The 16,244-nt window shown below is 44.4% G+C and overlaps 1 protein-coding gene across 2 annotated transcripts in view; it reads right to left on the bottom strand.

Moving 5' to 3' along the window:
• TTLL9 (tubulin tyrosine ligase like 9) overlaps positions 1–3,599 on the bottom strand; it is a 61,982-nt gene extending 58,383 nt beyond the window's left edge. For both annotated transcript variants that reach the window (XM_042463564.1, XM_042463563.1), the window contains exon 1: positions 3,514–3,599. In XM_042463564.1, the coding sequence (XP_042319498.1) occupies positions 3,514–3,528 (15 nt within the window). In that variant the 5' untranslated portion in view covers positions 3,529–3,599. The remainder of the gene's footprint in view (positions 1–3,513) is intronic.
• Between the last annotated feature and the right edge of the window lie 12,645 nt (positions 3,600–16,244).

Consider the following 16,244-nt stretch of genomic DNA (forward strand, 5'->3'; position numbering starts at 1 on the left):
TCGAATTCTGATGGCATCTCTTCTCTCAATGAATGTCTTCAGGCGGTAATGGGCTGGATGAGGAAAAACAGATTGAAACAATCCAGACAAGACGGAGGTGCCATGGTAGCGGCCCCGAAACCAAGAATTGGGTTGCAACCTCCAGTCCTGGATGGGGTCACCTCTCCTCCAGTGACTGTGTTCGCAGTCTGGGGGTGCTCCCTGACTCGTCGCTTCTGATGACAAATCAGGTAAATGCGACGGTCAGGAGTGCCTGTTAAGCTTCGGCTGATACGCCAGCTGGCCCTTTTCTGGAAGTAAGGGACTCGAGACGGTTGTGCACGCGCTGGTAACCTCACGCCTTGACTTCTGTAATGCACTCTACATGGGGCACCCCTGGGCTTGACTCGGAAATTACAGCGGGTTCAAAACATGGCAGCCAGGCTTGTCTCAGGAACATCTAGGAGGGACCACATTACTCCGGTTTTAGGTCCCTCCACTGGCTGCCTATCACTTCCGGACCCAGTACAAGTGTTGGTTATCACCTTTAAAGCCCTAAATGGCTTGGGTCCAAGCATCTCAGGGACCGCCTCCTCCCGTACAATCTCCCCGCGCTCTCCGGTCCTCTGGGAGGAACTTACTGCAGCCTTTAAAATCTAGGCTTGCTCGACCTCCCAGAGGGCGTTCTCTGCGTCGCCCCCAAACTCTGAAACGACCTGCCGGATGAGATCCGTCAGATAAGTCATTAGACAGCTTAAAAAAGCGGTCAAGACGAATCTCTTCTGGCAGGCCTTTCCAGATTAACCATCCCGGCCCAGGTTCCTGATTCCCCATTCCTCCCATGGCCCATCTTAGTGATGGTTGAGGATCAACAGAGGGATTCAGGTTTTTAGTTTTTATTGTTTTTATGCTTGATATTGTATTTTTAATATGTTATACTGTTTAATACTGTCTTAAGGGGGAGGGATAAAGTTTTTTATAGTTAATTTTATTTTACTGTTGTCAACCACCTGGATTGGTTTTCCATAGGGCGGTATACAAATAAATATTATTATTATTATTATTATTATTATTATTATTATATTAACTAGACAATCAGAAATCGAAATAGTAAAGAGTTCCATACCTTGGATCAAACATTGATCAGAACTGGATTGCAGTCAAAGTCAGAAGAAGACTGGGAATGGGGAGGGCAGCATGAAGGAACTAGAAATGATCCTAAAATGAAAAATATACAACTGAGCACAAAGTAAGAACATAAGCCATTTTATTCCTTAAACCAGTACGAAGGTGAGAACTGGACAGTGAAAAAAGCAAATAGGAAGAAAATCAGCTGAGATGTGGTGCTGGAGGAGAGAGCTGAGGATCTGGTGGATGGCCAAAAGGACAAACAAATGGGTTCTGGAACAGATCAGACCTGAAATCTACCTGGAAGCCAAGATGATAAATTTGAGCATGTTGTACTTTGGCCATCACAAAAAGGCAGGACTCATGGAAAAGACAAGAATGCTAGGAAAAGTGGAGGGAAGCAAAAGAGACGAACATCTCTTGCTAGATGGATGGATATATTAAGGAGCTCACAAGTATGAGTTGCAGGACCTGAGCAGAGCAGTGGAGGACGGGAATCCTGGAGATCTCCACCAACAAGGTCGCCATGGGTCAAGATTGATTGGAGGGCGGTTAACAACAACAAATCATAGAATCATAGAATTGGGAGAGACCTCAAAGGTCCCAGTCCAATCCCATTCTGCCATGCAGGAACACTCAATCAAAGCATCCCCAAGAGATGGCCACCTAGTCCTCGTTTAAAGACCTCCAAGGAAGGACCCACTACACCCGCGGGAGTTTGTTCCACTGTCGAACAGCCCTTACGCTCAGGAAGTTCCTCCTAATTGTGAGGTGGAATCCTTTTCCTGGAGCTTGCATTCATTGCTCGGGTCCTAGCTCTGGAGCAGCAGAAAACAAGCTGCTCCCTCCTCATATGAAATCCTTTCACATACATTTAAACAGGGCTATCATATTACCTCTTAACCTCTCTTCTCCAGGCTAAACATCCCCAGCTCCCTGAGTCGTTCCTCATAGGGCAAGGTTTCCAGACCTTTCACCTTTAGTTGCCCTCCTTTGGACACAGGGCTCCAGTTTCTCAAGTCCTTTTTGAATTGTGGTGCCCAGAACTGGACACAATATTCCAGTGGGGCCTGACCAGAGCAGAATACAGTGGCACATTACTTCCTTGATCTAGACACGGTACTTTTTTGATGCAGCCTAAAACTGCATTGGCCTTTTTAGCCGCTGCATCACACTGTTGACTCATTTCAACTTGTGGTCTACTTGACTCCCAGATCCCTTTCACACGTAGTTTCATTCAGCCAGGTGTCCCCATAACCTATATCTGTGCATTTTATTTTCTGCCCTAAGTGCAATACCTTACATTTCTCCGTGTTAATTTCATTTTGTTAGCTTGGCCAGCTCTAGTCTATTCAGGTCATTTTGAATCTTGATCCTGTCCTCTGGGTATTAGCATTCCCCCTAATTTGGTGCATCTGCAAATTTGATAGGTATGCCCCAATTCTGTCATCCAGGTCATTGATAAAGAGGTGAATAGCCCTGGGCCCAGGACAGAGCCCTGTGGGACCCCACTGGCCTCTTCTCCAGGAGGAAAAGGAACCATTGTTGAGCACCCTTTGGGTTCGGCCGGTCAACCAATACAGATCCATGTAACAGTTCTTTGTCTATCCCACATTTTACAAGCTTGTTTGCAAGAATGTCATGGAAACCTTTCAAAGGCCTTACTGAAATCAAGATATACTATTCCACAGCATCCCTTCATCTACCAAGCTGGTATTTTATCAAGAAAGAGATCAGATTTGTCTGGCATGACTTCTTTCTCTGAAGCCATGCTGAGCCATGATGAAGCTGAAGCTGTCATATTTTGGTCACATCATGAGAGGAAGGACTCACTGGAAAAGATAGTAAGGCATGGGCCTGAACTTGCAGGACACCTGAGCAAAGCAGGGAGGGCAGGGAACCCTGGGAGGAAGCTCCTTTGAGGGGGGCTGCAATGGGCTGAGGCTGATTGGAGGGCGATAGCAAGGGATGACTGTGCAGAATTCAAAGACATAGCCCTGTTCGCCTCGGAAATCAGGAGGCAAAGAGGCCTTGCAGCACCTTTAAGACTCACTGGAAGGAAGGACGGAATTGGTAGCATGGCCCTTCCGAGAGTTAAGCCTTTGCTGGAACGAGGATGAAGACTATGAAACCTCCGCCTCCAACCCACTGCAGGAATAATAACAACCCACTTTCAGACTCTCTAACTGCCTTGGCTTTGGCTCAGTGCCAGGGAACCTGGGAGTCGTAGTTTGTTGCGGCACTAAGCTCTTTCACACATAGCTCCCAGCATTCCCAGCCAGGGCAGTCAAAGTGGGCTCAGAGTGGGTTATTATTCCTGCAGTGGGTCGAAAGCCCTTCCAGCCCCTCTTGATCCCTCAGCCTCCGACCCCCGGCCTCAAAGGCCCAACCCTTGCGGCTCCGCACCTTGTTTTTGGCCATGGCGCCGCCTGCTTTCGCGGCGGAGTTAGGCCCAGAGCCACGCCAGCGCGTCCCGTCTCCATGGCAACCCGAGCAGGGGGCCCAAGCGGCGGGCGGGGCCTAGCGAAGGAGAAACAAAATGGCCGCCAGTGCTGAAGCCCAGTCAGGCTTATAGTATTAAAGGCTGCTTCTGCGCAGCAGGAACGTTCCAGTTTGACACCGCTTTAACTGCCTATTATTATTATTATTATTATAATTATTATTATTATTATTATATTATTATTATTATTATTATTATTAGAAGTTATATCGCGCCCTTTGCCCAAACTGGGACTCCTAGAGGGGCTCACAAGATTAAAAATAGGGCATTTAAAAACAAAAAACATACATACAGGTGATAGAGGTCTTTAAACAGAGGCTGGATGGCCATCTGTCGGGGATGCTTGATTGTGATTTCCTGCATGGCAGAATGGGGTTGGACTGGATGGCCATTATTGTTCTATGATTCTATACATACATACATATATATATATATACATACATATGTATGTAATCAATTTCAGTAAAAATTAATTAAAAACAAAACAACCCAAAACAGAGAAAAGTGCCATGGCTCCATGCTGTGGAATCCTGGGATTGCAGATTGTTGTCGTTTTATCGACACGGACAAAGAAGGCTAAATGTTTCACAAAACTACAGATCCAGATGCTGTAGCACAGAGCCATGGCAGTCAAAGTGGCGTCGGACTGCGTTAACTCTGCAGTGTGGATGCAGCCAGCTGTGGAATCCTGGGATTTGTAGTTTGTTGGGGCAGCAGAGTCGTGAGAAAAGGTAAATATCTGACAGAACTACAAAGACATAGCTGCGGTAGTCTGGAAAATCATTGTGCAAAGGGATCTTGTGGCCCCTTTGAGACTAACTGAAAGAAGAAGTTGGCAGCATGAGCTTCGTAGACTTGCGCCTTCCTCAGATGCATATCAGCAGCGAGCTCAAGATCTTGACTAATCCTGCCATCCCACTTTTCAGCTCTTTTAAAAAGGCCCCAGTGTCTTCTCCTCCTCCACATCCCCTCCCCTCTGTCTTCAGTTTACTCCAGTTGAGGTCAAACACAAAACTGAGTACAAACTGCAAAAGTAAATTAAATTAACTCAGTGTGGATTGGACCGTCAGAGGTCCAATCCACTCTGCAGAAATGATCCAGTTTGAGACCGCTTTAACTGCCTGGCTCAATGCTAGGGAATCCTGCGAACTGCAGTTTGGCGAGGCATTTTGCCTTCCCGTCACAGAGCTCTGGGCCACAACAAACTACAGTTCCCAGAATTCCACAACATAGAGCTAGCACAATAAAGTGGTCTCAACTGGATTTTCTGCAGTGTGTTGTGGACCAGAGAAGGCTAAATGTCACAAAATTGCACTCCCAACCAAGAATCATACAATCCTAGAGTTGGAAGCACCGCAAGGGCCATCCAGTCCAACCCCAATCTGCCTGCAGGAAATCTAAATCAAAGCATCCCAAACAGACAGCCATTGGAATTCTAGCACTGAGCCAAGGCAGTTAAAGCAGTCTCAAACTGGATTGTTTCTGCATGTGTTTGGACCTATAGTTCCCTCTTCACTGCCACAGGACTTCTGGGATTTGCAATGTAGCAGGGGATGTGGTAATGGGACCTCCCCAGGTAACAAAAGGTTAAGTGAAGTGAAGTGGGTCAGTGCCACAGAGATGAGAAGACAGCAATTGCCCCAAAGAGTGACCAGAGGGGCAGGAGTGCCAGCTTCAAGATCTTGCTCAGCAGAGGTTATAAAAAGCCTGAGAAATGCCCCAAGAAAAGCTCTAAGAGACTCTCTAACAAAGAGGAGCGACACCATCAAGACTGGACAAAGGAGTCCAGACTCCCAGCTATTCCATTAACATTGACTACAAATCCCATCTGATCTGTGAGTAGAGTAGGAGGATGTATTAGCCAGTCCCATCAGAGGCTTTGGGTTACTTTTCTGACTGGGCTGAATTCATCTAGTCTGTTACTTTGTAATCTGTCTAATACTTGTAATTTATAACTTCCAGTCTTAGGCTTGAAGGAAGGGATTCCTCCCTGCGGCGGCTACCTTCTTTCTTAGAATAAAACCTTCCCTTTAAAAGTACTCAATGCTTGCTTCCGTACTGCAGAAATAATCCAGTTTGACAGCACTTTAACTGCCATGGCTCACTGCTAAGGAATTTTAGGAATTGTGGTTTGTTTTGGCACCAGAGCTCTTTGACAGAGAAGGTTAAAGTCTCACAGTTCCCAGAATCCAGCATTGTGCCATGGCAGTTAAAGTGGGTCAAACCAAATTATTTCTGCAGTGCAGATGCAGTCAATCTCTCAACGTTCCTCTTTCACGCACCTTTGCTCATACCCTTCCTCAGGATTGCAGGAGGGAAGGAAAGCAGGGACCAGGTCTTTCTTTTCCAGGACATGTCCTACATTCCAACCTTCTGTCCAGGAAGAATGCCAAATTGCCCCTCCATTTTGAGCATCGAAGCCCGTTGAGTAGCACCATTTTGCTGTTCCCCTTTGAGAAGTTGTCTTCCTGGAGCTTGTCGTGCTGCAAATAGAGGCAGAGCTTTTTTTGGGGGGGGGGTTATTTTTATTGATTTGGTTTCTATGCCATCTTTCTCCCAGAAAGGTCTCAAAGTGGACACATATAAACACATTTTAAAAACCATATTACAAAAAATTTAAACAGTTAAAATCATCTTTGTTTCTCAGAGAGGAAAAGGACAACAATGTGTTTGGCATGGCCTGCCTGTCGAAAGGGTTTTCCCCTTTGTTTCAGCACATTGGACAAATGAAAAATGTCAAGAGTTTGTTGTAGTAAAGTACAGTTTTAAGCATTTGTCTTGCTCATAGTTCTGTAAATATATTGCAAGCCAACAAGGCATTCAAGGAGGATACGTTCATCCGAAAAAACAGTTGAGTACCTAATAAAACAGCACAGTGGTCCCTCCACATTCACTGGGGTTAGGGCTGAAGGACCTCCGGAATGTGGACAAAACGCAAATAAAAAACACTATTCTTTTTACCAGAGGGAAGACCCCTCTAGGAATCTCGGTCCTTCAGAGCAACTCTATGGTCAACATCTGCCAGAAGCTGATCAAGAATCATGCTGGAGGACCTACAAATGCCTAGAGAAGTGTTTTCTAAGGAATTCAGGTTTCTGCAGCACAACCTAGGCCAAGTTCTGGCAGAGTGGCGCTGGAGGACTTAATAATAATAATAATAATATAATAATAAGAGGATTATTTATATGCTGCCCAATCATTGGAATCCGGGCAGCTTACAACAGAGATTCCTAGAGAGAACATATTAATCAAAACCGCAAATAATCAAATCGGCAAAAGTTAAAGCCGCAAATGTGTGAGGGCCAGCTGTATAGGTAATATGGCTGTAATAAATCACTTGAAACAAATTGATATTTATAGTAATGTTTTTAGCTTTTGTTTGGTAATTCTGACTTTTTTTTAATCTCCTCCATTTTGCAGTGCCTTGTCCAGCTTTGTGGTTATGACACCCGGGTCACCCTGCGTCTCTGCAGCATCAGAGATGGGAACCCAGCAACGTCCCATTGCATTGCTATAAAGGGAGAGTTCAGATCAGTGGGGCACTGGCTATGTGATCCTGGAGATCCCAGCCAGCTCCGGCAGCAGAACAAGAGGGGGACTCCAGGGACCATTTTGTTGTTATTGTTAACTGCCCTGGACTTAATCCCAACTCGTGGCGACCCTGTGGGTGAGACATCTCCAAAAAACCCCATTTTCCACTTCTCTGCTTAGGTCCTGTACATTTATACCCGTGGCCTCCTTAATACAGGGGGGCATTTATAAATGTCCGTAGGAGAATCTAATGAACCTGCAGTGTATAAACTTCACAATTTCATAAAGTTCAGTGGCAGCAGCAGTAAAGTGGATCGCAGGGCTATAACAATCTGCAAGGTAAAGTAGCCCTGTGACTTGGCAACGTGGAGAGCTGCTATCATTGAACTATATCTTGTGCATACAGTGTTAAGAGCATGTTTCTACATAAGCCTTTCTCTTAAAACCCTTTTACAGGCTGAGCTAGGATAAGGATTAGTCCCCTCTCTCACTGCCCAGCCTGTTTTGTTGGGTCATTGTGAAGATAAAGTGGGACAAACCCTCCCTGCCCCTTTGGAGGAGGGTCAAAATGCTCAGGTAATAAATACATACCAGAGGCTTGAGCCAACCAGTAGCAAATGCTTTGGGGCCATGAGCATAATTGCTGCCTTCTGTGCAACCCAGTGCAGGATCTTGGTCGCTATTTTCCATTTGTGTGTATCTGTGTGTTTTGTGTGCTTTTAAGTCCTTTCCAACCTCTTCCCAATAATATCCCCAAGTTCTTCCCAATGTTTAGGGCGGAATCTCTTTTCCTGGAGTTTGCATCCACGGCTCCAGTCCAAGGACTTTTATCACATGGAGGAAAACTGGAAGTTTAAATGGGTTTTATTCCATGAAAACCATGCAATTACTATATATCGCACTTAAGATTTTCAGACACAGAGTGATTATCCCAGGAATAACCAGGCAATAACCAGCAAGAAAGCATTTTCGGGATTTTCCCGGGAATGATTTGTTGCTGTTTATTGCCCATTATTCACACCGGTTAATGCCACTTTAATCGCTTTTCAACATGATTTGTATGAAAAGCTTTATCGCAATTGCATGATATCACGGGATATTCTGGGGATAAGCCATTTAATCACAAAGTTGTGTAAAAATCTTAATTGCGAATGCACAATTTTCATGGGATAATTCCTATATACTTCCAATTGTCGCCATGTGAAAAAATCCCTAGTCTCTGGAGCAGCAGAAAAATATTACTCCACCTTGATATGGCATCCCTTCAAATATTAAGCATAGGCATCATGTTGCAGGGCATTACTGTCTATGGTGGCCCTAAGGGGAACCTATCACAGGGGTTTCTAGCCAAGATTTCTTCAGAGGAGGTTTGCCATTGCCTTCCTCTTAGGATGAGAGAGTGGGATTTGCCCAAGTCACCCAGTGCGTTTCCATGGTTGAACAGCTATTGAGTCCAAGAGTAAGACTTGTTCAGGGTCACCCAGTGGATTTCTATGGCAGAGCAGGGATTTGAACCTTTGTCTCCGGGAATCCTAGTCCAGCATCCAAACCACTATGCCATGCCAGGTCTCCACATATTTAAATACTAGCACATGTGTTGTTGCTGGTGTGCCTTCAAGTTCTTTCCGACTATGGCGACTCTATGGCAACCCTATCACAGGGAGTGGCAAAGGGTTAATGGGGGGGGGGAATCACTTGCCCTGCCAAATCAGTTGGAGAGAGTCAGAGGTTTTCTCGCATTTTTGCAGCGTTCCTTCGGCTCTGTGCTCCATCAAGGACACTGCAGAGCCACAGAAGTAGCATGAAGGTTGAAATTCCCCTTCGCCAGACAAGATGGGAAGAAATAATGCTGTTCTAATCTCTTTCTTCTCTGGTTTTGTTTTATGCATTATGTGTGTTGCCATGTTATTATTATTATTATTATTATTATTATTATTATTATTATTATTATTATTCAGTTATATCGCGCCCTTTGCCCAAAACTGGGACTCCTAGAGTGGCTCACAAGATTAAAAATAGTGCATTTAAAAAACAAAAAACATACATACAGGGTGATAGAGTCTCCTTCCTTGGAGGTCTTTAAACAGAGGCTGGATGGCCATCTGTCGGGGATGCTTTGATTGTGATTTCCTGCATGGCAGAATGGGGTTGGACTGGATGGCCATTATTGTTCTATGATTCTATGATTCTATACATACATACATACATACATATATATATACATACATAATGTATGTAATCAATTTCAGTAAAAATTAATTATAAAACAAAACAACCCAAAACAGAGAAAAGTGCCATGGCTCCATGCTGTGGAATCCTGGGATTTGCAGATTGTTGTCGTTTTATCGACACTGACAAAGAAGGCTAAATGTTTCACAAAACTACAGATCCCAGGATGCTGTAGCACAGAGCCATGGCAGTCAAAGTGGCGTCGGACTGCGTTAACTCTGCAGTGTGGATGCAGCCTGAGCTGTGGAATCCTGGGATTTGTAGTTTGTTGGGGCAGCAGAGTCTGAGAAAAGGTTAAATATCTGACAGAACTACAAAGACATAGCTGCGGTAGTCTGGAAAATCATTGTGCAAAGGGATCTTGTGGCCCCTTTGAGACTAACTGAAAGAAAGAAGTTGGCAGCATGAGCTTTCGTAGACTTGCGCCTACTTCCTCAGATGCATATCAGCCAGAGCTCAAGATCTTGACTAATCCTGCCATCCCACTTTTTCAGCTCTTTTAAAAAGGCCCCAGTGTCCTTCTCCTCCTCCACATCCCCTCCCTCTCTGTCTTCAGTTTACTCCAGTTGAGGTCAAACTACAAAACTGAGTACAAACTGCAAAAGTAAATTAAATTAACTCAGTGTGGATTGGACCGTCAGAGGTCCAATCCACTCTGCAGAAATGATCCAGTTTGAGACCGCTTTAACTGCCCTGGCTCAATGCTAGGGAATCCTGCGAACTGCAGTTTTGCGAGGCATTTTGCCTTCCCTGTCACAGAGCTCTGGGGCCACAACAAACTACAGTTCCCAGAATTCCACAACATAGAGCTAGCACAATTAAAGTGGTCTCAACTGGATTATTTCTGCAGTGTGTTGTGGACCAGAGAAGGCTAAATGTCACAAAATTGCACTCCCAACCAAGAATCATACAATCCTAGAGTTGGAAGCGACCGCAAGGGCCATCCAGTCCAACCCCAATCTGCCATGCAGGAAATCTAAATCAAAGCATCCCCAACAGACAGCCATTGGAATTCTAGCACTGAGCCAAGGCAGTTAAAGCAGTCTCAAACTGGATTGTTTCTGCATGTGTTTTGGACCTATATGATTCCCTCTTCACTGCCACAGGACTTCTGGGATTTGCAATGTAGCAGGGGATGTGGTAATGGGACTCTTCCCCAGGTAACAAAAGGTTAAGTGAAGTGAAGTGGGTCAGTGCCACAGAGATGAGAAGACAGCAATTGCCCCAAAGAGTGACCAGATGGGCAGGAGTGCCAGTCTTCAAGATCTTGCTCAGCAGAGGTTATAAAAAGCCTGAGAAATGCCCCAAGAAAAGCTCTAAGAGACTCTCTAACAAAGAGGAGCGACACCATCAAGACTGGACAAAGGAGTCCAGACTCCCAGCTACTCCATTAACATTGACTACAAATCCCATCTGATCTGTGAGTAGAGTAGGAGGATGTATTAGCCAGTCCCATCAGAGGCTTTGGGTTACTTTTCTGACTTGGCTGAATTCATCTAGTCTGTTACTTTGTAATCTGTCTAATACTTGTAATTTATAACTTCCAGTCTTAGGCCTTGAAGGAAGGGATTCCTCCCTGCGGCGGCTATCTTCTTTCTTAGAATAAAACCTTTCCCTTTAAAAGTACTCAATGCTTGCTTCCGTACTGCAGAAATAATCCAGTTTGACAGCACTTTAACTGCCATGGCTCACTGCTAAGGAATTTTAGGAATTGTGGTTTGTTTTGGCACCAGAGCTCTTTGACAGAGAAGGTTAAATGTCTCACAGTTTCCCAGAATTCCATAGCATTGTGCCATGGCAGTTAAAGTGGTGTCAAACCAAATTATTTCTGCAGTGCAGATGCAGTCAATCTCTCAACGTTCCTCTTTCACGCACCTTTGCTCATAAGCCCTTCCTCAGGATTGCAGGAGGGAAGGAAATGCAGGATGACCAGGGCTCTTTCTTTTCCAGGACATGTCCTACATTCCAACCTTCTGTCCAGGAAGAATGCCAAATTGCCCTCCATTTCGAGCATCGAAGCCCGTTGAGTAGCACCATGTTTGCTGTTCCCCTTTGAGAAAGTTGTCTTCCTGACAGCTTGTCGTTGCTGCAAATAGAGGCGGAGCTTTTTTTTTGGGGGGGGGGGGGGTATTTATTTTATTGATTTGGTTTCTATGCCATCTTTCTCCCAGAAAGGTCTCAAAGTGGATCACATATAAACACATTTTTAAAAACCATATTACAATAAAATTTAAACAGTTAAAATCATCTTTGTTTCTCAGAGAGGAAAAGGACCACAAATGTGTTTGGCAATGGGCTGCCTGTCGAAAGGGTTTTCCCCTTTGTTTCAGCACATTGGACAAATGAAAAATGTCAAGAGTTTGTTGCTAGTAAAGTACAGTTTTAAGCATTTGTCTTGCTCATAGTTCTGTAAATATATTGCAAGCCAACAAGGCATTTCAAGGAGGATACATTCATCCGAAAAATACAGTTGAGTACCTAATAAAATACAGCACAGTGGTCCCTCCACATTCACTGGGGTTAGGGCTGAAGGACCTCCGCGAATGTGGACAAAACGCAAATAAAAACACTATTCTTTTTACCTGAGGGAAGACCCCTCTAGGAATCTCCAGGTCCTTCAGAGCAACTCTATGGTCAACATCTGCCAGAAGCTGATCATAGAATCATGCTGGAGGACCTACAAATGCCTAGAGAAATGTTTTCTATAGGAATTTCAGGTTTCTGCAGCACAACTCTATGGCCAAGTTCTGGCAGAGTGGCGCTGGAGGACTTAATAATAATAATAATAATAATAGGATTTATTTATATGCTGCCCAATCATTGGGAATCCGGGCAGCTTACAACAGAGATTCCTAGAGAGAACATATTAATCAAAACCGCAAATAATCAAATCTGCAAAAGTTAAAGCCGCAAATGTTGAGGGCCAGCTGTATAGGTAATATTGCTGTAATTAAATCACTTGAAACAAATTGATATTTATAGTAATGTTTTTAGCTTTTGTTTGGTAATGTCTGACTTTTTTTTTAATCTCCTCCATTTTGCAGTGCCTTGTCCAGCTTTGTGGTTATGACACCGGGTCACCCTGCGTCTCTGCAGCATCAGAGATGGGAATCCCAGCAACGTCCCATTGCATTGCTATAAAGGGAGAGTTCAGATCAGTGGGGCACTGGCTATGTGATCTCTGGAGATCCCAGCCAGCTCCGGCAGCAGAAAAGAGGGGGACTCCAGGGACCATTTTGTTGTTATTGTTAACTGCCCTGGACTTAATCCCAACTCGTGGCGACCCTGTGGGTGAGACATCTCCAAAAAACCCCTATTTTCCACTTCTCTGCTTAGGTCCTGTACATTTATACCCGTGGCCTCCTTAATACAGGGGGGCATTTATAAATGTCCGTAGGAGAATACTAATGAACCTGCAGTGTATAAACTTCACAATTTCATAAAGTTCAGTGGCAGCAGCAGTAAAGTGGGATCGCAGGGCTATAACAATCTGCAAGGTAAAGTAGCCCTGTGACTTGGCAACGTGGAGAGCTGCTATCATTGAACTATATCTTGTGCATACAGTGTTAAGAGCATGTTTCTACATAAGCCTTTCTCTTAAAACCCTTTTACAGGCTGAGCTAGGATAAGGATTAGTCACCCTCTCTCACTGCCCAGCCTGTTTTGTTGGGTCATTGTGAAGATAAAGTGGGACAAACCCCTCCCTGCCCTCTTTGGAGGGAGGGTCAAAATGCTCAGGTAATAAATACATACCAGAGGCTTGAGCCAACCAGTAGCAAATGCTTTGGGGCCATGAGCATTAATTGCTGCCTTCTGTGCAACCCAGTGCAGGATCTTGGTCGCTATTTTCCATTTGTGTGTATCTGTGTGTTTTGTGTGCTTTTAAGTCCTTTCCAACCTCTTCCCAATAATATCCCCAAGTTCTTCCCAATGTTTAGGCGGAATCTCTTTTCCTGGAGTTTGCATCCACGGCTCCAGGTCCAAGGACTTTATCACATGGAGGAAAACTGGAAGTTTAAATGGGTTTATTCCATGAAAACCATGCAATTACTATTATATCGCACTTAAGATTTTCAGACACAGAGTGATTATCCCAGGAATAACCAGGCAATAACCAGCAAGAAAGCATTTTCGGGATTTTCCCGTGAATGATTTGTTGCTGTTTATTGCCCAGTTATTCACCGGTTAATGCCACTTTAATCGCTTTTCAACATGATGTTGTATGAAAAGCTTTATCGCAATTGCATGATATTCACGGGATATTTCTGGGGATAATAGCCATTTAATCACAAAGTTGTGTAAAAATCTTAATTGCGAATGCACAATTTTCATGGGATAATTCCCATATATACTTCCAATTGTCGCCATGTGATAAAATCCCTAGTCTCTGGAGCAGCAGAAAATATATTACTCCACCTTGATATGGCATCCCTTCAAATATTTAAGCATAGGCATCATGTTGCATGGCATTACTGTCTATGGTGGCCCTAAGGGGAACCTATCACAGGGGTTTCTAGCCAAGATTTCTTCAGAGGAGGTTTGCCATTGCCTTCCTCTTAGGATGAGAGAGTGGGATTTGCCCAAGTCACCCAGTGCGTTTCCATGGTTGAACAGCTATTGAGTCCAAGAGTAAGACTTGTTCAGGGTCACCCAGTGGATTTCTATGGCAGAGCAGGGATTTGAACCTTTGTCTCCTGGAATCCTAGTCCAGCACTCAAACCACTATGCCATGCCAGGTCTCCACATATTTAAATACTAGCACATGTGTTGTTGCTGTGTGCCTTCAAGTTCTTTCCGACTTATGGCGACTCTATGGCAACCCTATCACAGGGAGTGGCAAAGGGTTAATGGGGGGGGGGGATCACTTGCCCTGCCAAATCAGTTGGAGAGAAGTCAGAGGTTTTCTGCATTTTTTCAGCGTTCCTTCGGCTCTGTGCTCCATCAAGGACACTGCAGAGGCACAGAAGTAGCATGAAGGTTGAAATTCCCCTTCGCCAGACAAGATGGGAAGAAATAATGCTGTTCTAATCTCTTTTCTTCTCTGGTTTTGTTTTATGCATTATTGTTGTTGTCATGGTGCTATTTTTTATAATGAAATGTTAAATAAGATTATTTTTTATAGAATCAGAGTTGGAGCAGACTTCAAGGGCCATCCAGTCCAACCCCATTCTGCCATGCAGGAACTCACAATCAAAGCACCCCTGACAGATGGCTAACCAACCCCAGTTTGAAAACCTCCAAAGAAGGAGACTCCATCACTCTCTGAGGGAGTGTCTTCCACTAGGGAACAGCTCTTACTGTCAAGACGTTACTCCTAATGTTTTGGTGGAATCTCTTTTCCTTTAGTTTGCATCCATTGTTCCAGGTCCTATTCTCTCGAGCACTAGAAAACAAGCTTACTCCATCCTCAATGTGACACCCCTTCAAATACTTAAACAGGGCTATCATATCACCTCTTAACCTTCTCTTCTCCAGGTTAAACCTAACCATTTCACTAAGGCAGTCCTCATAGGGCATGGTTTCCAGATCCTTCACCATTTTGGTGGCCCTCCTCTGGACACCCTCCAGTTTCTCAACATCCTTTTTGAATTGTGGAGCCCAAAACTGGACACAGTATTATTCCAGGTGAGGCCTGACCAAAGCAGAATAGAGTGACACTATTACTTCCCTTGATTTAGACAGTATACTTCCATTGATGCAGCCAAGAATCGCACTGGCTTTTTAAGCTGCCTTATTACACTGTTGACTCATATACAACTTGTGGTCTACTAGGATTCCTAGATCCCTTCCACATGTTGTGTTGTCAGAAGTAGCATGAAGGTTGAAATTCCCCTTCACCAAACCAGATGAGAAAAAGATGCTGTTCTGATTTCCCTCCCCCCCCCATTTTTGGTTTTGTTGTTGTTGTTCTATTTATATATTGAAAAGCTTCAATAAAAAGCAAGAGAGAAGGAAGAATTGGCCCCTATAGCTGGCATCAAACCCTGATGAAGTCGTAACTGAGGGAGTTGCCCAAGGACAGACTAGGTCAATGAGATCAAGGAGACAATGGTTAGAGCAATGAAAGAGCCGCATCCTGTCATCTTGAGCCATCCTAATGACCAGTGGTGTTACTCTGAGGGCGGCATCAAGAAGATTGTAAATTCTTTAAATGAGAGAAGTGTTGAAGAAGGTTTGTGACTGACTTGAATTACTGGGCTGTAGCTGGGCAGATTTACCAAATAGTAAACTGGCAGCAGTGGTACAGTGAAGTTTGGACTTCAGGGCCAAAGTTGAGGTCTCAGTAGTTGAAAGGGCCCTAAATAATTTCTTGAAGAGGAGTAGTTTATAGGAACCAGCATGATGTAGTGGTCTGAGTGTTGGATTACGACTCTGAAGATCAGCCATGGAAACCCCTTGGGCAGGTCACACACTCTCGGTTCCAGAAAATTCCGTGATAGGATTGCCTTCTTGTTGTTGTTATTAGCTGCCCTTGAGTCGGTTCCGCTGTGGATGAGACATCTCCAAGAATCCCTATCATCTCCTGCAGTCTTGCCCAGATCCTGCAGGCCCTTGTCCATAATACCCCCCACCCCTTGATTGAATCTACACATCTGGTTTGTGGTCTTCCTCTCTTTCTTCTATTCTCTACCTTTACTAGCCTTATTGTTTTTTCTAGTGATCCTTGCCTTCTCATGATGTGGCCAAAGTACAATAGTTTCAACTTGATCATCTTTGCTTCCAAGGAGAGTCTTGGTCTGATCTGATCTTCTTGGCTGTCCATGGGATCCTAAGTCCTTTTCTCCAGCCCCACATTTCAAAGGAGTTGGTTTTCTTTCTGTCTGCTTCTCTCACTGTTCAACATGGCCATTGGAAATACAATGGCCTGGATAATTCT

The sequence above is a fragment of the Sceloporus undulatus genome, chromosome 4 (genome assembly GCF_019175285.1).
Source record: "Sceloporus undulatus isolate JIND9_A2432 ecotype Alabama chromosome 4, SceUnd_v1.1, whole genome shotgun sequence".
NCBI classification, from domain to species: Eukaryota; Metazoa; Chordata; class Lepidosauria; order Squamata; family Phrynosomatidae; genus Sceloporus; species Sceloporus undulatus.